At 36.4% G+C, this 26,656-nt stretch overlaps 2 protein-coding genes and 1 long non-coding RNA gene across 5 annotated transcripts in view; 1 reads left to right on the plus strand and 2 right to left on the minus strand.

Annotated features, from left to right (window-relative positions):
• Nucleotides 1–26,656, plus strand: part of LOC117997367 (probable multidrug resistance-associated protein lethal(2)03659) — a 65,350-nt gene that overhangs the window by 1,793 nt on the left and 36,901 nt on the right. For 2 of the 3 annotated variants that reach the window (XM_034985635.2, XM_034985636.2), the window contains exons 1-4: nucleotides 17,772–18,125; nucleotides 18,367–18,455; nucleotides 19,051–19,136; nucleotides 20,483–20,639. In XM_034985635.2, the coding sequence (XP_034841526.1) occupies nucleotides 18,379–18,455; nucleotides 19,051–19,136; nucleotides 20,483–20,639 (320 nt within the window). In that variant the 5' untranslated portion in view covers nucleotides 17,772–18,125; nucleotides 18,367–18,378. Of the gene's footprint in view, nucleotides 1–34; nucleotides 215–1,966; nucleotides 2,073–2,889; nucleotides 3,004–3,260; nucleotides 3,449–3,878; nucleotides 4,012–5,077; nucleotides 5,215–6,113; nucleotides 6,179–17,771; nucleotides 18,126–18,366; nucleotides 18,456–19,050; nucleotides 19,137–20,482; nucleotides 20,640–26,656 lie in introns of those variants that run through there. The other variant, XM_069498271.1, reaches the window with a different exon arrangement.
• Nucleotides 8,527–15,207, minus strand: LOC117997370 (beta-1,3-galactosyltransferase 6-like). The gene is made up of 4 exons (XM_069498325.1): nucleotides 15,074–15,207; nucleotides 13,758–14,545; nucleotides 12,574–12,764; nucleotides 8,527–11,017 (listed from the first exon to the last, which is right to left on the minus strand). The coding sequence occupies exons 2-4, from the start codon at nucleotides 14,379–14,381 to the stop codon at nucleotides 10,723–10,725; spliced, it is 1,110 nt and encodes a 369-aa protein (XP_069354426.1). The 5' UTR covers nucleotides 14,382–14,545; nucleotides 15,074–15,207; the 3' UTR covers nucleotides 8,527–10,722.
• On the minus strand, nucleotides 16,055–17,255 carry LOC138402255 (uncharacterized). Its single transcript, XR_011236667.1, has 4 exons — nucleotides 16,979–17,255; nucleotides 16,734–16,854; nucleotides 16,404–16,481; nucleotides 16,055–16,316 (listed from the first exon to the last, which is right to left on the minus strand). It is a non-coding gene; the product is annotated as an uncharacterized lncRNA (long non-coding RNA).

Below are 26,656 nucleotides of genomic sequence, written 5' to 3' on the forward strand. Positions count from 1 at the left end.
TTAATAAGAAGTAACTTTAATAATCTTTTTTCAGGTAACAGGGGGTGCTGGATTTGTTGGTTCCCACCTTGTAGACATTCTGATGACACAAGGCCATGAGGTGATTGTGGTTGACAACTTCTTCACAGGAAGGAAAAGAAATGTTGAGCACTGGTTTGGACACAGAAACTTTGAAATGATACACCATGATATTGTAAACCCTTTATATGTTGAGGTAAAAATACTTTTTATTATTCTAAAAATATACTATTCAAGTGATTTAAAGGTCGGGTACAATGTGTAGTACGTAACTTATTACCCCATGATATTAGAAATACTTTTTAGGGTTCCGTACCTCAAAAGGATATTCCTTCCCTTCCTTTCCATCCCTTATATCCCAATGTCTGTCTTTCTGTCTGTCTGTCGTGTCTGTCAAGAAAACCTATAGTATACTGCCCGTTGACCTAGAAGCATGAAATTTGGCAGTAGGTCTTATAAGCATAAGTAAAGGAAAAAATCCGAAAACCGTGAATTTGGGGTAACATCACAAAAAGATTAATATGTTGTGAATTTAGTATTTTCAACTTTCAAAGTAAGATTACTATACCAAGTGGGGCTATTATATAAATGGGCTTTACTTGTATTTTATAATATTAGTATGGATAGATGCTTGTGATATGTAATATTATAATAAAATAATATATATTTTCAAACAATAAAAATAAAAACTTGAACAATAAGTATGACGGCAGTGCCGTCTTTTAGTTGTAACACTTTGCTCATCGATCGATCACGTCATCGTTACCACCGTCGTTAAGACTATAAAATCGGACGCGCACTGCGCGTCATTATTCACGCGTCACGAGGCATTATTCGTTTGGCTCTTGCCAGAGGCGCTTCTCACTAGACACAGGGTGTCTAACAGTAGACTTGTTGTTGTAACCTAATGTGGTTTCAGTTGGTGGAGGTTATAGTACTAGGTTGTGGTGTGGTAGGTTAGCTGGTTGGTCTGGGACCGGTATGGGGATGGAGGAGCCAGTTTAGGTAGGGACTTAGCTAGGGTTAGTTAGTTAGCGTTGTTTAGTCATAGTAGACGTTGGTGTCATGACTCATAATTAGTGAGGGTTGCTATAGTGATCATTGAAGGTAGTTTGTGTTGTCTCTCGTAGTGTGCGAGAATATTGTTAGTGCGTCCACGAAGGCTTGGTCAATCTAAAGGTTGTAATCCTGTTCCTGACATATCCGGTTAACCATTACCTAAGGTTTAGTGTTCAATCTCAATCATAATCATCATATCCTTCCGTGGTGGTGAAATGCCTTCAAATATTATCCAAATAGTGAATTTGATAAGTTTGTTTGCCACACAGCCTTATCTTTGGTGAAATTAAACTTTATGTTCGTAGTTCAATTAATTTTATTGTTTTCATTTACATTAATTACTAACAAGGAGTTACGTCAAACAGGAGGTAATTGACAACCGAGTTCAGTTACCCTAATCGATAACGAAGCGACATCGTACTGGAACGCTAAATTGCTTTGCGGGCTACGGCACATATTTCCTGTGGGAACATAATATTTCTTGTGGGCTTTTCTCAGACCTGCGCACTGTGTTAGTTTTAAGTTTACGTAATTAATTATCACCACTATAATTGTTATCATTTTACTAATCCAACAACTGACTATAAAAAAGTGTAAATGTTCCCTATTTTGAATAAATGATTTGACTTTGAACATTTTGATTTTCCAAAAAGTAGCATAAGTCCGTCTCTGAAATGCAAGGTATAGTCCGCGACAGGTGGAGACGGTATGAGGTGGGGGAGACGCCCCGCCCGGGTTAGCACGGGGGGGGGCGTTCCCTCTCCGTTTCCGGTTTAGGTCTGGCTTGGTGGCTTCGGCAGCGGTTTGCCACCTCCTACTGCTATGTTGCTGTACGACACAAATTATAACCATCATATTTGATGTAACTGTATGCCTACATTAATTTCAGGCAGATGAAATATACCACTTAGCTAGCCCAGCGAGTCCGCCGCACTATATGCAGAATCCTGTTAAAACTATCAAAACAAACACATTGGGGACCATCAATATGCTTGGTAAATATCCCACTCATGTTCTAATTTTAGGGTTCTGTGTTCCACTAACAAAACTTACCAAAGACAAATAAATGTTAAATGATGGCCTATAAGTCCATCCAAGTCCAACAGAGACTCGGACCGCCCCTCGTCGCCAGGCGGGTGATCAGTCCTAAATAATATAAAAATATAAGCAACTAGGTATTATCATCATCATCAACCGATAGACATCCACTGCTAGACATAGGTCTCTTGTAGGGTCTTCCACAAGCCACGGTCTTCCGCCGCCTGAATCCAACGACTCCCTGACTCGTCTGATGTTGTCCATCCACCTAGTGGGGGGTTTTTCAACACTGCGTCTTCCGGTGCTAGGTCGCCATTCCAGCACCTTGGGACCTATCGGTTTAACGAACTATGTGCCCTGCCCATTGCCACTTCAGCTTCGCAACCCTTTGAGCTATGTCGGTTACTCTAGTTCTCCTACGGATCTCCTCATTTCTGATTTGACATTATATTCGTCTTTAATTATTCAGTTTAGTCAGCGGAATCCACTGTAGATTTGACACCATTATGAATACAATAGAGATAATCGATATTTTTTCGCAAATGGGATGGGATGTTAGTAAATCGATTCTTGATCCGAATAACTCATTATGACTTTTCTTTAATTGTATGGATAAATTGCCTAATTATATTTTGCTGCATTTTTCTTCTATACTTTATAAGTTTATATGCAAACACCAAGCTGATATTGACCCTTTGCACCTATTAATCTGTCAAATAAAATAAGTATGAAGAGACATTGAGACAAGTCATCTATATTGTTTTCTAATTTTAGGGCTGGCAAGGAGAGTCGGAGCTAAGATCTTGATAGCAAGCACTTCAGAGGTTTATGGTGACCCTATGGTGCATCCGCAGCCTGAATCTTATTGGGGACATGTCAATCCTATAGGTAAAGTTGACAAAATCTAAATATATAAAAGGAAAAGGTGACTTGGCTGACTGATCTATCAACGCACAGCTCAAACTACTTGTCCAGTAGTTGTACTGGTTGTTGTACTATTGTTGTACCTACTCCTAGTACAAGCTTGACACTTAGTTGGAGAGGAAAGGGGAGTATTAGTCCATTTAACATGGCTAATATTCTTTTTTTTTAAACTTAGTTGGACGGGAAGGGCTAATATGGCTTGTGTTATTTTTCTATTCCAGGACCAAGGGCTTGTTATGATGAAGGTAAAAGAGTGGCAGAGACATTAGCATATTCTTATGCCAAACAAGAAAAGGTTAATGTGAGGGTGGCTAGGATATTTAATACTTACGGACCAAGGATGCATGCCTCGGACGGACGGGTCGTGTCCAACTTTATCATGCAAGCTATACAAAATCTAACTATTACCGTACGTGTAAATTTATTTTTACTACTAGTTAGTGTCGCTAATTTTGCTGTTCCTACACAAATTTCTAAATTAAATTGATAGATCTAAACTATCTTTTTAAGGTCCCTTACCCAAAGGGTGCCAATGGAACTCAACTAAGCCTTCTCTGTCTGTCCGTTCATCTGTCTGTCAGCGGGTTGTATCTCATGAACCATAATAGGTAGAGATTTTGCTGCTATAACAACACACATAATCTTGTACAATGACCAACCTCCGAGTTTCTTGCTGGTTCCTCTTGGTAGGAAAGGAATTCCCAACCAGTGGCATATTTGACGATTTAAAAGTACTTAAAAAAGTTTATTTAAATAAAAAATATATCGATTCTATTTAGAAATCAGCCCTATGACGAATGTTTAGTCTTACGATGATTTATCAAAATTATATTTTGCAGGTTTATGGTAATGGAAAACAGACGCGGTCCTTTTGTTATGTATCAGATCTAGTAGATGGCCTTCTAGCCTTGATGGCGTCTAGTTATAATTTACCTGTAAATATTGGAAATCCTGTAGAACATACAATAGAAGGTAACCTTTTTAATCCTAGAATACTGACACGTATTTTTGAGCATCGCTACCCATATTATTATAAATGCGACAGTGTGTTTGTTTGTTGATTTTTCCTTCAATCATGCTGCAACGCACTACGGAGCAACAGATTGACGTGATATTTGCATGGATAGTGGCATGGCTACTTTTTATACTGGAAAACCAAAGAGTTCCCACGGGATTTTTAAAACTTAAATGGATTGGATGGATGATGGAATGGATTTAGGTTTAAAATAGGTTGGGTTTAGGTGGTGATTTATACAAGGACAACCTGATGCCCACGACTTCGCGGGTAACAGGTTGTCCTTGTATAAATGAGCTACCGAATTATTTCACTAATACCAAAACCAAAAGTATGAAAAGCGTTTTTTAAATTAAAGTTCTATGAATAAAATGTCACTTTTCAGCATTTGCGACACAGATATAATATTCAGATATGCAACTAGCGTGGCCCCCTCAGTCCCTCTCGCTCAAGCAGATGTACTTGTGAAATGTCATTCCTTCTACACTTCACGTTGTTTGTCAAGATCTCACGAACAAATACATCTTGACAAACAAAAAAAGTGGCCACGGTGATAAGGACAGAAAATAATCATTTTGTCATGTTCTGATAAGAGCCTTAATGCATTTAGCTATCTCGCTTTAACAGTAAGAGTCACATTAGGGCCACTTCTAAAGGTATTTGTTCTGTGATGTGCGACGCTCATGTAAACAAAAAAAAATGGTCTAAAGATAACAAACCACTTTGCTTTTATATTTGATAACTTTAACGGTAACCGTAACGTTCCTTTGACCATCGTGATGCAACTGGACCAAAAACGGAAAACTTGCAGAAAAACGTCATTTCACAAATCCATACTGTTAGGCGCCATTTCCACTGGCGAGAGAATCGCAACGAGTCCGACCAACTATCGTCGGCGATAGTATCGCCCTGTGGAGATAGGTCTATGCGAGTTGTATCGAATTTGGTGGTACGTCGAGACTATCGCCACGATTCACTCGTCCGTGGAGATGGCGCCTTAACTGTGTACCTTTTTCCTTTCAGAATTCGCAGTAATAATCAAGAATCTAGTCCCCGGGTGTCGCAGCACGGTGGCGACGGGCGCCGCGGTGGAGGACGACCCGCAGCGGCGCCGTCCCGACATCACGCTCGCCGAGACGCATCTCAAGTGGAAGCCGAAGGTTGGTAGACCACACTGCATGATCCGCAACCAATAGGCTTTAAAAAACCGGCCAAGTGCGAGTCAGGCTCGCGCAACGAAGGTTCCGTATTATAGTCATATTTTGTCGACATTTTGATACGATAATTCAAATACTATGATGTATAAAATAAATAAAAATCTGTTTCAGAATGTACAGGTGAAGACCTTTCACGTGATTCCCCACTTGATATAGTAATTTTACTTCGAAAATTGAAAATACTAATTGTTAATTGAAATTACTATTTTTTTTTTGTGTAATGTAACCACAAATTCACAGTTTTCAGATTTTTCCCCGAATGTCAGCTATAAGACCCTACCTACCTGCCAAATTTCATGATTCTGGGTCAACGGGAAGTACCCAGTAGGTTTCTTGACAGACAGACAGACAACAAAGTGATCCTATAAGGATTCCGTTTTTCCTTTTGAGGTACGGAACCCTAAAAACCGGTCAAGTGCGAGTCGGACTCGCACACGAAGGGTTCCGTACCATCGTATAAGAAATTAAATTACACTTTTTAATTTTCATGGCGGCCACTTTAAAAATTTTATAGAAATAATAGAATACACATTCTGTGAACATTTCAACTCTCGGGTCCCGTTGGTACTTGGTACTCTTAGGGTAAGGAACCCTAAAAATGGGTCCCAATTAGACAGTCTATTCGATTGAAATAAATCTCTTCACTAAATTGAATGGGGTTGCCTGGAAGAGTGATAAGGTCGCCCTTTGTTTTTTTAGTGTATCCTGTATTCTTACTCTTTGTAATTTTGTTAAAAATAAAGTTGTTTAAATAAAAAATAAAAAAATAAATTGACAGATCAACGTTTTTCAAGAATAAATTATAGTAAACTGTTTCCTAACCTATTTTCCTATTGATTCAGGTGTCCTTACAAGATGGGCTACAAAGGACAATCGACTACTTCAAAGAAGAACTATCGAGGACGACGTTCTACAACAACCAGACATACATGGATGTTAAAGTGAAATCGCCTCACTGAAAAAAATAGCTGTACAACATGAATCCTCTATGAATGTGATATTAGCATTAGGACGCTAAATGAATGACTGTGTAAAATACTGTATAAATTATTTGGAGCCTGAATACTGAAACGCTTATTTAAATTTAAGTGCACTGTGCTTTATTGTTTGTGTTTTGGATTTTTGTCTGTATAGATTTTGATGCGTTCCCATTAGTTCCATAGAGTGTGACGTCATCGGACAAAATGGGACAATTTCATCCTAATTTGTTTCATGGAACTAGATAGCATACATTAGCATTTCACCTGACTAGCTTTTCTTTGATGTCGTCACAAACTTTTCTTTTTTTCGTGGGGGAATGTCATTAGGATAATTTTCAATATCCCATTGGAACCCTTCGGGTACAATGGGACCCTATAAATGATTCTGATGACATTCCGCCACGAATAAAGAAAAGTCTGTTTACTTTGGTCTACAGAACAATAATTAAAGGAAGAAAAATCGCAATTGTTCTATGGGACAAATTAGGATAAAATTGACTCATTTTGTCCGACGACGTCAAAATTCGATTCAGAGGCATTGAATTATTATTAAACTAGCTTGATGCCCGCGACTTCGTCCGCGTGGATTTACATTTTTTCAAAATCCCGCAGGAACTTGATTTCCCTATGTGTATCCAGGGTATAATCTATCTCCATTCCAAATTTCATCCAAATCCGTTCAGCCGTTTTTGCGTGATTGAGTAAAAAACATCCAAACAACCACACTTTCACATTTCTAATATTAATATTAGGATTAGGATTTGAGATGCTCTTAGAAAATGTATTTGCGTTTCAGCATTCAGCTCAATTCGGCTGTATGTTAGATGAAGAATAGATGTTGGTTGTGCACAGAATTCCACAACAATGTGATCTATGGAAATGTTAGGGGAGTGCCATACCTGCGTGCCAGCAATGGTATGCGAAATAATTGCTCCAGATTTGACCCATGCGTGTTGCCGAACAACAATTGCTTAGAAAATGGCCCATGTAAGTGCACCTTAAGGTCGGGTGAACAGTGAACACCATGCCACCCTATGCCATGCAACCGTAGACAGAACCAATAGTCCAAATCATTTGTTTTGTCTCTTTTGCTCCATAGCGAAAGCACAAAGTTCTAACGCAATTAAGTAATTTTTTGTTAGTTGTTACATGTTACGATTTCTTGTACGTCAACGGACCGAAAAGTGATGATTAAAGGAAAGCAGTTTAATGTTTTAGGAGCTCATAATACACAGTAGATTTGCCTTTCTGTTGGTTTCTCTGTCTACGCAACGCACGCATCGCGTATCGTATTGATTTAAATGAATGAATGTTATTTATTCCATCCAAATGCTTTAGGCAGCCATGCACGTTACCGAAGAGAATTTAAAAGTATTGTCATTAATTAGCTTCGCGTTCTCTAAGTAGGGTATGATTTTTTTAAAACAAGAACTCAACGCTAAGTTTAATTTTAATCAGCAGTCCGCAAATTTTACTTAGAAAGAGATGTGACTGCCTAAGTATTTGGATGGAGCTGTGACAATTAGTAGTACGGGTTTATACTAATCTATAAATACTTATGACTTCATAAGGTGACCGTTGCACAACACGTAAAATTAAACTTTTTTACGCTCATGACATATTAGTGTGGAGTCGAAACGCAGTGATGCTTAAAAAGCTGTGTTTAAGTCATCCGCTTCCTCATCGGAGGTCTGGGGTTCGATCCCGGGCATGAACCTCCTAACTTTTCGGAGTCATGCGCGTTTTAAGTAGTTAAATATCACTCGTTTTAATGGTGAAGGAAAACATCGTGAGGAAACCTGCATGCCTGAGAGTTCTCCATAATGTTCTTAAAGGTGAGTGAAGGCTGCCAATCTGCACTTAGCCAGCGTGGTAGACTAAGGCCAAAGACCCTTCTCATTCTGAGAGGAGACCTTGTAGTCTGAAGTGAGCCGGCGATGGGTTGATCATGATGATGATATTTTTAAACATTTTAGAAAAGAAGAGTAAAGACACTTCGCTACGCGACTCTGCGCCAGTATGTCTTGAGCCTAACAATATTATAAGACTAGTTTAGGAATCTTGTTTGATGACATATTTGTTATAATTATGTATATTTTGATTAATAAAGACTTATATTTCCCTCGTCTATAGGATTACAATTATGTAATGTATAGCGTTTTATACATTTATCATCAGTTCAATAATCTGCCAAAAAGGACTTGTTTTTTCTTTCAGTTAAACTTTGATTGAAACCGAAATAATTTAGCTAAAGTAGGTCCATTATGTGTACTACCTACCTACTATGTTAGAAATGATTCATGCCAACACGTGGCGGGCGTGGGCCGTGCCACGTACGAGCCACGAACATTTTATATGAAGCAGCTCATGCTTCACGGTGTGGCGTCCGTGCATGAACTGCTTCACATAAAATATTTGTGATGTTTTGAATCCGTGCTCGTCCGCGCCTCGGATGTGGCACGGTTCGTGCCAGCCACGTGTTGGCATAAATCATCCCTTAGAAACGTTCACGTAAGTGCCGACTACTATACAAAATTTCAACTTAATTGGATGAATTATGCTTGACCGTATTGGCACGTATACGTAGGACCGTGTAGGTATAGGACGAACAGGCTCACAGACAGACAAACATTATTTTTTATAGAATTTAATCTTTAATGTTTTTCGCCCTTGTTAGTCTTTATTCTATTCTGTTGTGATAATATTGTTTTATTTAATATTTAAGTTCATGTTTTATAGTTTAATTAAAATATGGAATTGTATTTTGGTGAAAGCGTTTTGTGTTCAGATTGCCAATAAAAAAGTAAATTTTTGTTCCTTGATTGTTTTATTGTTTACCTACTTAACTATAAGTATAAATAAATGATAAATAGTTAAGGATCCATTTTTATTACAATTTGAAAACAAGAGTCTCAATATGCAACAAAAAAGTAATATTTTAGCGTTAAACTATCGTGAGTGATTTCCATTATATACAATATCTGTCACCGGCTGTACTCGGACGGTCAGTTCGCGCGTCGAGTCTCAACCGTGACGTGTGCGCGAACTGACTCCCTTGAAAAAGGACCCCGGATGGGTTCGAAACTAGTCGGGCTAACGTCGACTAAATCCGTGAGTACAGCCGGTGACAGATATTGTATATAAAAAAAGTAATATCTAATTTTAATAATTATTATTATATGAAAAAACACTAGCTTACAAAAAAAATAACAAAATATAGGTAGACCAGAATCTCATGAAAATACGGAAATGAAATTCCAAAGTTAGTACTCTGTGGTGATTCACTACAGACAGGATATTAAAAGAGAATGACGTGTGTTGCTAACTTTGCAATTCATTTCATGAGATCCTGGTCTACCTATAGTAAAAACACAACCATATAATACAATATTATAAACTAATTTCTGTCTAAAAAACCGGCCAAGTGCGAGTCAGGCTCGCGCAATGAGGGTTCCGTACTAGTCGTATTTTTTCGACATTTTGGACGATAATTCAAAAACTATGATGCATAAAAATAAATAAAAATCTGTTTTAGAATGTACAGATGAAGTCCTTTCATATGATACCCCACTTGATATAGGCACTCACTTCGAAAGTTGAAAATACTAATTATTAGTTCATGACCACAATTTAATTTTTTTTGTGTGATCTAACCCTAAATTCACGGTTTTCAGATTTTTCCCCAAATGTCAGCTATAAGATCTACCTACCTGCCAAATTTCATGATTCTAGGTCAACGGGAAGTACCCTGTAGGTTTCTTGACAGACAGACAGACAACAAAGTGATCCTATAAGGGTTCCGTTTTTCCTTTTGAGGTACGGAACCCTTAAAAGTACGTACTTAAATATTTATTAATACTTGGTACAGTTCTTGCAATTCACGAAGGCGAGTGGACTTGTGGTTACGTTGGATACGCGGGCATTGCGTATGTGTGCGTGCATGTCGGACCAATTTGTCGCGAGGAAACGCACACATTCAGTGTACCTTACCTATACCGATAGGACTTAAACACAAGCATGAGCCACTCGCTTTCATGAATTGCAAGAACTGTACTGGTTTAGTTGGGTGCGCCATGTGGTATCGTTCTTGCATTTTATGGTAGCTCATACTACTTGTGTTTAAGTCTTATCAGTACCCTTATTATAAATGTGAAAGTGTTGGTTTGTCGCAACGGATTGACGTGATTTTTTGCATGGGTATAGATAAAGACCTGAAGAGTATACCATAGGGTTCCCACGGGATTTTTAAAAAACCTAATTCCACACGGACGAAGTCGCGGGTATCAGCTAGTCGGTAATAAATTATATATATGCTCTAGCCGGCCCTGTTGACAGTCAGATAGGCTGGTGTTCCGGTAGTAGTAATAGGTAATTATAAATAAGTTAGTACGCTACAAGCGTAGTGTCGAGATGTGTCTAAGGTGTGAAATAACGTATGCCAAAACAGCTTTTTAGATTATTTTAACTATTATTACCTTAAATCTTCATTAGTTTTTATACAGCAAGAATTTGGCAGAGCATTCCAATTGTAATTGTAAGATTTTCTTATAATATAATCAGTCGTACAAAGTTTTTTTCCCCGTGAAATTACTAGATTTGAGTACATTTGGACCATGTCACTGTGCTCCTGTTTGTGTCGCACGAGCATGGTGTTGTCGCATCCTCGCGATATCCACTCCGTGTCGAACCTCGTGTCGTGGACTCTGTTGATGCCGTCGAGTGCTGCTGTCCACACGCCCATCGAAACATCTTCAGAGTTGTACTTACTGCAAAATGATAATATTATGTAATCATTAATCTTAGGAGTTTTTACATTTCACTAATGTTTATAGTATTTCTGCGTGTTTCGAACTGAAGTGAAGTGTTTCGAACACTTCAGTTAAAGTAAAATGGACCTTATCTCCATTGTTTTATAGCTCTGTAAATGCACGAACTTCGTTCAAAAATCTACACTGCTGCAGATGCTCCAAGCGGAAACGTGAAATTAAAATCTGTGGTACTGAATTTTTAACTTTAACCCGTCACATTTAAGTCCATTTTACTCTGACATTGGGGCCGATTCTCTTGTACACTGTCTCTGAGCAAAACTAAATTAACAGGTCGAAATCTAGTGCTATCCTTTTCTGCGAGCAACATTATGAAAGGGAAAAAAATTATAGCAATAGATTTAGACGCGCCATTTTAGTTTAGTTCAGAGATTGTGTACAATGGAATCAGCCACATTGTATTTTATCAACGTTGGTGAAATGTAATATCTCATAGTAAGCAGTAAGCACGCAGTTATCTTAACCTCGTATTTTACAATTTGTCAACATCAGATAGCAAACTGTATAATGCACACTAAGGAGTGGACTTAAGACTTTAAGCTATCCATATCTGAAATACTGGCAGTAGCAGTACTAGTCAAATAACAGAAAAGGGATGTACAACACGATGTGACGTGACCGTCATTTAGGTGCGTGAGTGCCATTCCCACTAAGTCCCCACTCTTCACTCTGCCTTCATATGAAATATTGATAACAAGCCTTATTTTAATATCAATTTTGATGCTGTTAGGTTTCTTATAGCTGTTCTATATAATAACAATCAAATAAACAAACATCAACCGTATTAATAACTAGCCTCGCGTGGATTTAGGTTTTTAAAAATCCTGTGGGAACTCTGATTTTCCGGGATAAAAAGTAGCCTATGTCACTCTCCAGGTCTTTAACTATACCCGTGCAACGTCGATCCGTAGCTCTATTGCGACGTGATTGAAGGACAAACCAAAAAACAAACACTTTATAATATGGGTAGTGATAAAATCATACCTTACAGGTACAGAAGGTTCACTCCGCAAAGACGCTTAAATAAATAGCGACTATCTTGTTACGACGCAAAGTGCAATTCAACACACACAGTACCTACTGAGGTCTCAAGTTTAACAAAATAAAAAAATAAAAGTTGTAAGTAACAAAATCTCTCTTTCTATCGCGTCAACCCTCTTATATATATATATATATATATATATATATATTTCATGAGATCGAAGGAGACCGGCGCGGCGCGGGGTGATTACGTATCTCGCGACAGGCTTACGACAGGCGTAAATCTCGCGATCATTGCTGTCAAACGTCCGGCTAGAGAGAGACAGCAATAGACACAAAGTAAAATAAGAAAAAGAAGAAGAGACTACAGCTGCTGCTACTGCTGTCGTGTTGCAGTTGCTACTGCAGTTTTACGTAATCACCCTACGGGAGCCACTCGGGCGACTTGCTCCGCCGTAGTTATATGACGGTCACGTGACCTAAGTCTATGACCTAAGGCTGATGAAATACCATACCTCAAGAAATCCGAATTTCTTACAACATAATCAACGATGCTACGAGAAATCACATATCCACCGCCCAGTGCATATGGCAGGTATGTGTTGCAAAGAAACCAAGCTTTTTCCTCCCATTTGCCTCTCTTGTACACTGGTGCTCGCCCATTGAAGTATCCCCAATATAATCCTTTATATTTGGGTAAACTTTCCTGAAAACATTTTCTATTAAATACTTTTAATAAATTCTAATTTATTTTAACGTTTAAACTATCGTGAGTGAGGATCCCAGATGGGTTCGAATCTAGTCGGGCTAACGTCGACTAACCACATGAGTATAGCCGGGATGAAAGAGTTCCCACAGGATTTTAAAAGCTAAATCCACAAGGATGAAAACGCGGACATCATCCAGTTAAAAATTAACATTTTATAAATTGTTCACTTATTTATTTATGTAAAACCCCATAACATACCTAGGTGCTATAAAATGAATGATTTGGGTTATCTATTGTACCTACCAGATTAGTGATAAAAGTTTTATGTGCTAATCTTATCAGTTATATTGCCAAAAATCGAATTCAACTATTACTTACCTTGAAAGAAATATGCATGTATTTTGTGCAATTATTTCTTTGAATAATAGAGGTTAGATAAACTAAAAACATTGATGAAGTTTTTTTATCAAATAAGTCGTCGACCCATCGCTGACACACTACAGAAGACGCATTTGTGTCCGACTGTCATGGTTTCAGAATGAAAAGGGTTTGGTCGTAGTCCATCATATTGGCCAAGGAGTAAAGACAGATTGGCAGACTTTATACATCTTTAAGAACATTTGGAGACTTGGACATGCAGGTTTCCTCACGACATTTTCTTTCACTGTTAATCACAAGTGCCGACTTAATTGCTTAGAAGTCACATAACTCCAAAAGTTCGAGTTGCATGGCAAAAATCGAACCCTGGTCCTTAAAACTCACATAACTCCAAAAAGTTCGAGTTGGATGGCAAAAATCGAACCCTGGTCCTTAAAACTTACATAACTCCAAAAGGTAGAGATGCATGGCAAAAATCGAACCTTGGCCCTCCCGAATAGGAGACCAACGTCTTAAATCTTAACCACCAGGCTATTACCACCACTAGGCTATCACCTAATAAGTATTAATGTCTAAAATAAAGAAAGGTTAGCTTTGAAGAATCAAATTTACCTTACGGCTGATAAAATGGTTGATTGCTTGTCCATCCATCTCAGGAGCATAAGCCTCAAGGTCTGCCACAACTAGATCAACTCTCACAAAAGAATCATCATCACACTTTATAACATATTTCAATTCCTTCAAATTTTTATGAAACCATTTCAAAGAGAGCATCAACTTAGTTGCTAATTTGTTGTAGCCATCTTCAAAATTATCTAGCAGTAACAAATCGTTGGTCCTACTGTCTTCTGCATATAATTTTTCTAAGGTCTGTTTGTCCAGATTTTGTGTACCTATGGCGAAGTAGATTTTTACAACACCCTGTTTAAATTTTTTTCCTGCCAAGGTGTAATTCCATCTGTACAATATTTCACCATTTTCAACATGTACATTGTTTATAAGGCTGGCCCATGTTGTACGTACAGCATCCCTTAGCATTTCATTCTTAGGACTGCTAAGAACGAGCACTGCATATTCTGTTTTGTTAAATGTACTATGAGAATTTTTAACAAGAGCAACAGAATTTGTTGCACAATCAACTCTTACAAAAGTCAAACTGATTCCACAACCTAAATAAAAGCATAATATACCGAATAGTATCATGCCTTGGTATCGTCTCAGAAAAATATAATTCATTTTATGAACCCTTGGTTATCCATTCTAAAATTAATAAGTAATATTAACTTAATAGTTAGTAGATACCATCACAACATTTTATATTTTGTTTCACTTAAGCAGACTTAGCTGACAAAACATTTCATTAGATTACAATGCCAGATAGCAGCAAATGCTGAAGATAACTGAAACAATATAGAAAAGTTTATCTTGAATGTAGTACTCTAATTATATATAAAAATGTGTCGAGTCGAGAACCTCCTCTTTTCTAGAAATCAGTTAAAAAGAAAGATTTTGACTCCCTCACTGACTCAACAATGCCCAGCCCAAACCCTTGGACCCAGATTGCTGAAATTTTCCTTTATAATGTAGACGGAATGTGGCCGGATTTTTCGGATTTCCCGTGAGATAAGGAATAAAGAGGATTTTTATTTTCGCTTTAAAGTTGCCTTATATGAAGAGGTATTTGTAAGTTTGTTTGCGGGAAGTAATCTCTGGAACTAAGTAGGTACTGAACCGATTTTAAAAATTCTTTCACCAGTAGAAGCTACAATATTCCTGAGTGACATAGGCTATATTTTATTTTTAAAAAATTTAGAACCCTACTAAATTGTCATAAGCTACCCGTGAGAAGCCGGGGCGGGTCGCTAGTTGTTAGAAAAAGAAATATTTCGATATTTAAAACCACCGACGATAAATAAATTGTCAAATACCTTCACAGTATGCACCTCATAATGCTTTTCATCTAAATTGTCTTTTCCTTTATTTTCCTAGCCAATCGAAATTTTCAAGTTTCGTCTTTCACAAACAACTTTCATTTTTCAATTTTCAACTCAAATTCAAGCACTCCCTATATACACTGTAGTCTGTGAGCACCACTTCAAGCACGGCGCGGCGTGCCAAATTCTTTTTGTGGGCTTTTGGACTTCTTTTGGCACTTGAATGACATTGACAGGGGGGCGTAGTTGTAGAACAAAGGCTACCAGTAGGTACCTAATCATTCTTCTAAGCTACCAGCAAATAAAATCTTACCAATTTTACGGAATATATGGAAAATGTCAATGACGAAAATAGTTTTATCTAATTTTACTTGAATGAGAAATTGGGAAAGCTATTGTTGTTTACAAATCAAAAAAGAAAAATAAAAACCATTTATACTTTATAGGCCATACACTTGCAACTTATCATGTTTACCTGTTTAAATATTATATTTACCTAGTGCTAAAATATGTACATTTTATCAGGATATATCGTGAATCGTGATCACAGAACACATTTACTCCAGGAGAAGAAGCCCAACTACATACAAATAAAGTGCAGACTGTGCACCGTCACGCCATCTATTAGTGATTCCATAGAATTAAACTTTTGGCGCGAAATTACGAACCCCGTATTTTTTTTTTTTTTTTTCTATATTAGGCCCGCATTTCAATCGCCAAATAATCTTTAACCGAGGAGTTTATTCCACAGTTAAAGATTATTATTTATGGCGATTGAAAAGCGGTCATAACAAAACTGGAATAAAACAAGTAAAAACTTTTTAAAATGCTATAATTTTTAGAAATAAATTTTTATATTATACTGTGAAAAGCATACAAAGATTTAAGTTATGTTTTTACTTATTTTTTTTCTAAGCTATTAGATGAAGTAAAAAAAATGTACTTTTAAAGTGTTTTATTACAAATACGTCATAATCCACAGCATACATAATGAAGAAATTACAAAAACAGGTTATAGTTAAACCAAAGTTGGATTACAGTAATAAATCTTAATAGAATTATTATCTTTTAAACAGATTAATTATTATTAAAGATCTAATACTGAAATGTTTTTCAAACTAGGGAATGTTACATAGCAAGAACTACTTATTCAATATATCATAAATAGAATAATGAACAGAACCAATATAGGCATATAGGCATATTTAGTAGTGGTTTGTGGAAGCACAGACAGGTCCTGAAATAAGGCAAAATACACAAAATTATTATATTTTTTTAACTGATGATTTATAAAAAATTGCAATAGAAACATTATATTACATACCACTGTGATGTATCTGGTGGCCGAGATAAGATAGGCACATTTGGTACCTAGTGGATGGGGAAGCCACACTGACTGTTCCTGGAATAAGGCAAAATACACAAAATCAATATATTGGTTTATCTACTGAGAATGTGTTAAGTAGGTACATATTGCAATAGAAATTTATATTATGTACCAACTGAATTAAATGTTGTTGTGATGTGTCTGCTGGCAGAGACAAGATAGGCACATTAGGACAGGTTCTAAAATGAGGCAAAATGAACAAAATTGATGTTTTTCTGAGAATTTTTTACAAATTGCAATAGAAATGAATAGTTACTAGGTACATACCACTGAAATTGAATGTTGTTGCAATGTTTCTGCTGGTGAGCCAGGCACACTGCTGGTGTGCAAGCTTTTCAACACCTACTCAGTTACATTGGCAAAACAATATTCTGCCCAAATTCGAAGTCTGAAACATTATAATAATACTATATAATAAACCAAAATATCAAAAACACCAGCGTTTCTGACTTCTTTAGCCGGTTTGTAGATAAAAAGAACAGCTGGTACTTAAGGGACACGACAATATTTACCTTGCATAATTAGATGCCTTTCCGGCTCTTGGTAAAGAGTGGATAGTAAGTGTTGGGTCGAAAGCCGATGCACAGCACTTAACACGCTTTCTATATTTATCAGACATGATAAATTTAATCTTACAAACGAAAAGAGTCACCAAACAATAAGTCACTGTTCTTATTTTTCTCTAGTCTCAATCACACTGCTGCGAGTTTCTTCAAGCTAACAGGGAGAGAAAAATAGAAGCAAAAACACTAAACCACATGAAATACAACTAAAAATATACAAATTTATCACAACTGGTTGGGAAAGAAAACTTTCATATTTAAACCAACAACCTAAAAACAAACGTACCATAGAGTAGATAGTTGCCAGTTGTTTATAGTTTGAAACTTTGTCTCTGACTTTGAAGTCTAGAATGAGACAAAGAATTTCTTTGTTTCATTCTAAATGATTCCATAAAAAAGTCTGCAAAGGCCCCATACAAAGTTGCCACCCCCTGATCGTGATGTTATATAATGGAATGGCTCTAATCTTTAATAAAAACAGTGATTTTCAGATTTTTTACTTAGCAACACTGCATTATGGAGACAGCGTGTCATTTCACAAGAAAATTCCGATTTTCGCCACGCGCCAAAAGAACCTTGTCGCATTGTATGATTGTGTAATCTATAGGTACCTACTTTTTCTTCAGTCGGCAGTCGCCAGGTGGTCGCCAGGATTATCGGAAGGATTATCAATTTATTTCTGGTCACACTGATTGAATAACGTCAAATTTAGCAGAAATTGGTAGAAGTTTTGCAATTGCATTGCAATTTGCAAGTTCGTTGAGGATCGTTCACGTAGTGGTGCTGTTCACTTGTTCGTTTTCTTTTAATTATTTTCTTCAATAAATTCATTCTGTATCAATGAATTCTATAAGATTCGATGTTTCATGAAATTTCCGCGTTTTGCTTTGTTTTACAAGGTTGAAAATATTATATATACAACTCATAAAACGTAATTGAAGAGGTAGAAATAAAATTAATTGGCACAGGATTGTTCTTTACCTCAAGCATTTTATTTGGACTTACACAGTTGTTATTCTAAGACTTACACTTAGCGCCATGCATTTTCTATGCAATTCCTAAATTACAAGTGATTTGGACCTATAGTACGAAACAAGTGAGTTGGAAGTTTTTACCCTATTTTTTGTGTAATTCGATACCGGCTAATACCAATATTTGGCTACTTATCCAACCTTTTATCCATAACTTCGTACCTTGCCGGATTCATCAAAGCGTTAACAAATTATTTATACTATATAATTATATATTAAGAGTTTAGTTGAGTCAAATGCAAAAATTATTTTTAATTGCATGCTATTATTATGTCTGACACGTTAATAATAGGCAACTAATTTCAGGTAGAATAAAGCATGGAGGCTGCAAAAAAAAAAGGTCGGCCAGTACATCCTCGGGCCAAGGCCAATCCTTTTTCAGCCCTAACATTTGGGTAAGAGTAACTATTATGTTAAGATTTTTAAATAAAACATTAACTGTTGACAATGATATGTCTAATTTATTCCTCGTCAACAATAATTGTTGTGCAATTGATGAATCAGTAAACTGATTTCTAAAAAGTATTTTAAGTAGGTAGGTAAATAAAATAATACCACCACCACTATATCTTAGAAATCCAACATCTGACCATCAAAAAGAGTTATTAATTACCTATTTTGAATAAATCATTTGACTTTGACTTTGACTTTAATTTTCAATGTTTTGTTACAATTTAATATTATTTGCTTTTATTATAAAAGAAAACATTGTGTAGAAATCTGCTTGAGTTGAGATTTGAGAGTTCTCCATAATATTCTCATAGTTATATAATGTGAAATCTGCCAGTCTGCACTTGGCTAGCATGGTGGACAGTGGGGCCTAAACCATTCTCATTCTGAAAGAAGACTTGTAATCAGTAGTGGGTCGGTGATTGATTGAGAATGTGATGATGATCATTTTGTTACATACTTGAACCTACCTGCCTACCTACCTAGGTACCTGGTAGGTTTTTGACTACCTACTGGTAGTCAAAAACTGACCTTTTGTAGATGGACCTTACCAATATTTTGGGGTGGTTTGAAGAAAGAAATGGAAGAGCACGACCTGTATGAACCTCTTGAAGAACATGCTTCAGGTCAGTTATTTTGTTGCTGTTTTTATTATTTACAATACCAACCTGCAGGGTGATTCGCTAACTCAGTGTCTAACACTGAATGATAGGCACGGAGCTCATTTTTTAATCCGTTGAAGGTTTTCTACGAAAAAATATTTTAATATCACCCAGTGAAGCAGCAATGTAGAACTAACCAACCTCGGTTGCTATCATTTAGTGTGAGACACTGAGTTAGAGAATCAGAGGTCTTGTAACTGTGAATGTTATCGACTTGAAATAGTTTTAAGTGGGATATCATATGAAAGGACTTCATTTGCAAATTCAAAAAAAAATTAGTTTTTACATATATCATTTCTTTTAACTCTGTCGATGTAGGGATCATATTTATACAATTGACTAGCTTATGCTCGCGACTTCGTTCGCGTAGACTACACAAATGTCAAACCAATATTTCACCCCCTTAGGGGTTGAATTTTCAAAAATCCTTTCTTAGCAGATGCCTACGTCATAATAGCTATCTGCATGCAAAATGTCAGCCCGACTGTCCAGTAATTTGAGCTGTGTGTTGATAGATCAGTCAGTCAGGTCAGTCAGTCGGTTACCTTTTCCTTTTATATATTTAGAAGATTTATTTTATACATTACTTACACTTGACTCGATCCCGACCACACTGAAATAGTATGGTTACATTAACCTGATGCGACAACCAGGATAGTCTACAAACTGGGTAGTTTAGAACTTTTTTAATACTTTGAAATCTCTGAAAACTTTCAGCATAATATGTACCTATCGTATTAGGCTCATTGATATAAGACTCTTATTTATTTACTTCGTTTTAAATTTATTTCCTTTTTAAATTGTTGTTTTTGAAACTTATTAAAAGACAAGGAATAATTACAAACACAACTAACTGCCCTGCCATATTTTTTCCCCCCAAAAAATTTATAGCCAACTAGCTGAAGCCCGAGACTTTGTCCGCGTGGATTTGGATTTTTAAAAATCTCCTAGAAACTCTTTGATTTTCCGGAATAAAAAGTAGCCTATGTCACTCTCAAGGTCTTTTAACTATACCCATGCAAAAAATCACGTCACTCCGTTGCTCTGTTGCGACGTGATTGCAGGACAAACCAATAAACCAACAAATATTTCACATTTTATAATATGGGTAATGTCATTCGGGATGATGTAAGGATTCTATCGATAACCCTTACATCATGTGTTCAAGCATTCAGAAGTTATGGTGGAATAAAGAAACTTACATATTTTACATACTTGTACATGAACCCTGAAACATTACAGACCTTTTTTTGGGCAGTCGTGAAAAAACAAATAAAAGAAGTTTTTAAATAGGTTAATATTACTCATAGGTCCACTAGGCGACAAGTTTGCCCGGTTATGGGAAGAAGAGGTGGCGAGCGCGCAAGGCAAACGGACGCCGAGCCTCCTTCGAGTCATCCTTAGAGCGTATGCTGCCAGGTGCATGCTCTACGGATTCGTCCTGTTATTCATGGAATGTGGAATTCGGTGAGTACCTAGCTGCTATAAAAAAAATTGTGCTAGCAATAATCCAGAGACTTGATTTTTTTTACCTAATGGCACCAAAATACATTTTCAACATGGTTAATCCGAAGAAAAAAAAAGGTTAATACGAGCTAATAGGTCTGCTGAGTCCTGGTATATTTTCTTTGAATCAGAAATGCATGCATTTCTGACATGTTAAAATGCTACAAAGGACAAATATCAGAAAATCTACTAAAAAGAATTGTAACTCTAAAAAACATGTTTTATGTATTATTAAGTACCTAATGAGGTAGATTTAAAAAATCTCCCTATAAAGTAGCGCTGGACGTTATAAAAGCTCTCGAAATTCGAAAATAAATTTAAACACTTTTCTAATCATTATAGTCTCCAGTTTTCATAATTTCCCTCGCTTTCCGCTGGTAAATTTTCGGAAAGAAGTTAGTATAGCGCTCTTTCTGTTACGTAATCGCATACAAATGATAAAGGCATAAATCTCAGTGGGCGTTAACCATTTTGAGTCACCAACCAAACACAAACATGTTTTCAAAAACATTCTAAATTCAATTAGAAAACACAGTTTCGTTTGTGATTGTTGGTGGTTTGTGATGCAATAGCTTCTTTCCGCGGATATTCTATAGGGTATTTCAGAATATAGTCGACGCATTTTAAACTGAGTCGTCGAGTCATCTGTCTGTTTCGCTCGCACTTACCTACGACCTGTAAGTGCGAGCTAAACAGGCAGGTAACTCGACGACTCAGTTTAAAATGCGTCAACTATAGTAGTGTGTAGAGTGCACACCGTCTGCAGCGATCGTACATAATATTACAGCTGTTATGTTAAATACGATAAGGATAGTACGTAGTGAGTACCTATGCGTGGTTATTGGCATCTGTGTTCAGTGAACGCTGAGGTGACATCTTATATATATTACCCACTTTAGGTAACTAATAACAATTATTTTGTGACATTACTCAATCGCAGTCAAAACAAATTAATTGAATAGGAGGTCGTTAGCTTTATTCTCTCTTATAAGAGACTAGATGATGCCCATGTCTTCGTTCGCATGGACTTAGATTTTTTAAATCTCGTGGCAGGTGGTGGCAGGATTTTCTGGGATAAAAAGTAACCTATGTTCATCCCCGGGATGTAAGCTAAACCTGTACAAAATTTCACCAAAATTGAAAAGCTAGCATACATAGAAGATATAGACAGACACTTTCGCATTTATAATATCAAGTATGGATATGAATTTTATAAATCTGTTATGTATTTATTTACTAGTAGAACACTTAATTTGAAAGATTCTCCAACACTTTATAATAATGATAATTAATATTACTAATGGTAGGTATCTTCGTTACTTCTCATGTATTATTGTGAAGGGTATTTTTTTCTCCAAATGACAATGAAAAATCTCTTACAATTTAAAAGCTAATTTTACCATTTTATATTAAAACTAGCTTATGCCCGCGACTTCGTCCTCGTGGAGTACCTAAACAAATTTTAAACCTTGATCTTTAACAATGAGATTTTAACATAATATGAGCTTAATAAAATATGTCATACTGCTAATTGCAAAAATATTAACTACAAAACTTCAAACTTCTAATTTCAAAACTGACAGACTTTCATACAAACTTCAAACCCCTATTTTACCCCTTTAGGGGTTTGAATTTTGAAAAATCCTTTATTAGCGGATGCCTACGTCATAATAGCTATCTGCATGCCGAATTTCAGCGCGATCTGTCCAGTAGTTTGAGCTGTGCGTTGATAGATCCGTCAGTCAGTCAGTCAGGCACCTTTTCCTTTTATATATATATATATATATATATATATATATATATATATATATATATATATATATATATATATATATATATAGATTTAAGAAGTCGAGTCGAATAGTCGAGTCGAATAATTATAATTAATATTATTAATGGTACGTATCTACGTTACTTCTCATGTATTATTGTGATGGGTATTTTTTACCAATTGACAATGAAAAATCTCTTACAATTTAAAAGTGAATTTTTACCATTTTATATTAAAATTTAAGAAGTCGAGTCGGATTACGGATAAGAGATAAATCTTAACAACCGAGTCCGACAGTTGGTTGCGTGCTCCGTTCCATCTCACCGATGTTTGAAGGTTTTGTATGTTTGACCGAGATGCAAATTGCATGGCATTGATTGCGCGATAGAAAAGCAAGTTATAATGATATCATTTGGCATCCGCATAGAGCCTACTTGGTTAATGCGGATAAATATAAATATGTAGGTAGGTACTTAAAAAAATAACCTACAATGTATTCTGAAAAAAAAAATACGTAGATATACTACGTGACAGGTCGAGATGACAATCGGGGAGGGAACGCCCCGCACAGCCTCTGCTCTCATCCGGTTCGGGCGAGCGCGGGTGACGTGCGGGTATGCGGGGCTTCCTCCCGCCTCATTTCGCCATCTCGACCTGTCGTGTAATTATAGGTATTCAAGTCTACACCATACATGGCGGTTACATGGTACCTAGAAATAACTAAATGTATGTTAATTTATTGTTATGTTTAGTCTACCAATCCGCACATGGCCAGCGTGGTAGACTATGGCCAAAACCCTTCTCTCTGAGAGGAGACCCGTGCTCTGTAGTGAGCCGGCGATGGGTTGATCATGATGATGATGATGATGTTAATTTATTGCTTATAACCAGCAGTTACTGTAACGCAATATATTTATTATGTAGTCAGACAATGTGGCTAATTTAGCTGTACACAATCTCTATTACAGTAGTATTTATTTATATGTATGTATAGTAATAGAGATTGTGTACATTTGAATTAGCCACATTGAAGTGGTCAGAAAATGCGTTTAAATAACAAAGGTTGTAGCAAAATTAAACAGGAAGTTCTGCTGATTGTCTTACCGCAGAAAAAAAAACCCGGCCAAGTGCGAGTCAGGCTCGCGCAACGAGTGTTCCGTACCACAGTCGTATTTTTTTCGACATTTTGCACGATAGTTCATGCATAAAAATAAATAAAAATCTGTATTACAATACACAGGTGAAACCCTTTCATATGATACCCCACTTGGTATCTAGTTATCTTACTTCAAATATTGAAAATACTAATTATTAGTTCATGACCACAATTTATTTATTTTTTGTGTGATGTAACCACAAATTCACGGTTTTCAGATTGTTCCCCTTACGTCTGCTATAAGACCTACCTACCTGCCAAATTTAATCATTCTAGGTCAACGGGAAGTGCCCTGCAGGTTTCTTGACAGACAGACAGACAACAAAGTGATCCTATAAGGGTTCCGTTTTTCCTTTTGAGGTACGAAACCCTAAAAACTAACAAGTGAACGCTACTATAATTCATACTTGTAGCTACTTTTGATTACGGGAGCTTTTAGGGTTTTCCCTGAGATTTTCATCAGGGAAAATGATTAATTAAAACACGTAAAGCCGATATTGAGGCTGCTTTAATAATGAAATAATAATCGGGCGACGCGCAGATCGCCACCGCGTCTAGACGCTGACCACGCAATTTACATTCGTGGAACACTATAGGTACGTCTTAATCTAACACAGATGGGCGAACCATAACTCCTCCATCCCTAAGAGGAAAATTATCGGAAGGATCGTTTCTAGATTCATTCCGATGATTTTTCTTAAATAATGAACAGTTTGGCGATTTTAGCCAGGAGTAACATAAGAAGACAAAAATACTTAAAACTACAAAACCTGATGTCAGGTATCCTAAAATTACACTGAATTTACTGTCCTTTTGATCGTTTAAAACACTTTCAACAACAGCACTATGTTTCACTGAAAAGGCCATGTATTTCACTTCGTCTAAACTAATTGCTTCCATGTTAACTACACTTGCACCAGATAGAGTCTCATTTGCGTTTAATTGAGGTAGTGTAATAATTAGAATCATCTTCATATTATCTGATTCTACGATAATGCGGTGGTGGAGGTGAATTCCATAAATTTTCAGCTCACACGGTTCGTCGATTGTGACCAGGGAGAGTCCATAATGATATAACGCTCGATTATCTGCAGTGCATAGGAACTGATTGCCGGTAGAAAATTCTTGACATGATTTAGCAAGCGGTAAGTACATACTTTATTCCTTTCGCCAAAAGGTAAGGATATTTGGGAATGATAGCTAGGGTTCTAGAGTTAGAAATTACATTTAAATGATACATAGAGTAATTCAGTAGAGTTCACAATTGATTAATGTAAAATAGAGATTTTGCTTAACGCTAATGCTGTTTCAATTTCACTTAATCTAACAAAGATAGTACGAGAACTACTTCTAAATATACTAAATAATCCTGTAAAAAGTTACAAAAATCCAATTGTTTTGCTTAGCAGCTAATTACATTAGTAAAACGATCAAACATTTTAGAGACAATCAAGTCAGTTTCTTTTACATTAAGTTTTTTTTTTATGAAAAGTCTGTGACTGCATCACCACTAGCAGGACATAGCAGAACCTGCGGAGGACGTTTAATGTTTTTAATGGAGGTTTTGGATTTCCTTTCTCCTACTTTTATTGGTAAAATATTTCCTTCAGAACGACATATAACTTTTGCTTTGATATATCTAGGTTTATCTTTACTTTTACGCCTATTAACATCCTTTGCAAAAACAATGTTTCCTTCAGAAAACTCAATATTAGCTTCGCCACGTTTCTTTTTCCTAACCTTTTTCTTTATTCCCTCAATGCTAAAAAGATCAATGAATAATTCCTGAAACGGGGCATTCTGGGTTTTTGTTAGCTGTAAAACAGGTTTTCTGTTTATGACCTCAATCAAAATCGGTATCCCAGTTAAATCTGGATTTATAGCTAAATTAATTGTATCTGTTTTACTAGATTCTGGTCGTACTGGAAAATCATTTACGTTTTTACCATTAAATTCTATGGAACTAGCGGTTGCTGTTCGGTTCAAATCTAACATAGTTACTGTAGATGAATCTTTGCTACTCAAATTTTGATCTACGTTAACTTTTAGTGACAAATTTTCTTCGCTTGAATTTAGAGCAATAATTTTAATTGTAGACAGAGCATCAGCATCGCTTGATTTTTGATCGATGGGTAACTTATCTTGCTGTTCTGACCTTGCAGGTATATTAATCGTATAATTTAAATTGTCGTTTATAATTGGAATACAAGTAGTGCTAGTTTTCAATAACTGGTCTTTCAAATCTATGATTGCGCCTAATTGTTGTAAAAGATCATTACCAATAAGTCCGTCATAACGGTTGTCTACGTCATATAAGTAGAACTTATGCCAATTTTCATTTCTGAAACTAGGTAAGAGAGGAATTTCTATCACTTCGTCATGCCTACTAGAAGCATGAGTGCTAACTACCTGAAATTGTTCTTTTCTAATAGAGTCACTAAAATACTCATGAGCTTTTCGAGGACTGAGAAAAGATCTCATACTGCCTGTATCAATCATCATTTTTGCGTCTATTTCTTCCAAATAAATATAGGGAAGTTTTAAATTGGGGTCACAATTTAATTCTATGACTTCTTGTTTATTTGCAGAGGCTGTTTTCTGAAAATCCGGAATTGGGGTTTCAATATCATTTAGTGGTACTGATTTATGATAAGATACGTTAGAGTTAGAATTCTCTGTTTGATTTATGTCAACGTTATAACCGTAGTTAATGTCATTTGAAGAGTCATTGTCATACTTATAATGATCGCCATAGCTCGGAAAGCTGTCCTCATCGTTAGTCAAAGTTAATTCGTTCAACTGAAAATTTTGTTGCATTTTCGGCTGTGCTGTTCTCATAGATACGTCATTAGTTGGTTTTTGGGATTGTGGTGTTTTATACCCAAATTGTTGCACGGGTTTGTACCCAAATTGTTGCGGGGGTTTGTATTCAATTTGTTGTGTGGGGTTGTATTCAATTTGTTGTGTGGGGTTGTACGCTAATTGTTGTTGAAGTTGTGGTGGTTTATACCCAAATTGCTGTGGGGCTTTGTACCCATATTGTTGTGGAGG

The sequence above is a fragment of the Maniola hyperantus genome, chromosome 4, assembly GCF_902806685.2.
Source record: "Maniola hyperantus chromosome 4, iAphHyp1.2, whole genome shotgun sequence".
Classification (NCBI taxonomy): domain Eukaryota; kingdom Metazoa; phylum Arthropoda; class Insecta; order Lepidoptera; family Nymphalidae; genus Maniola; species Maniola hyperantus.

What these genes read in the sequence shown, in the direction of transcription:
- LOC117997370 (XM_069498325.1), bottom strand. Translation starts at nt 14,381, where the DNA reads ATGAATTATATTTTTCTGAGACGATACCAAGGCATGATACTATTCGGT. An exon ending in ACCATTTTATCAGCCGTAAG is followed by an intron (nt 12,765 to 13,757) that starts GTAAATTTGATT and finishes AAATGTTTTCAG; the next exon opens with GAAAGTTTACCCAAATATAA. An exon ending in AGAAATTCGGATTTCTTGAG is followed by an intron (nt 11,018 to 12,573) that starts GTATGGTATTTC and finishes ATCATTTTGCAG; the next exon opens with TAAGTACAACTCTGAAGATG.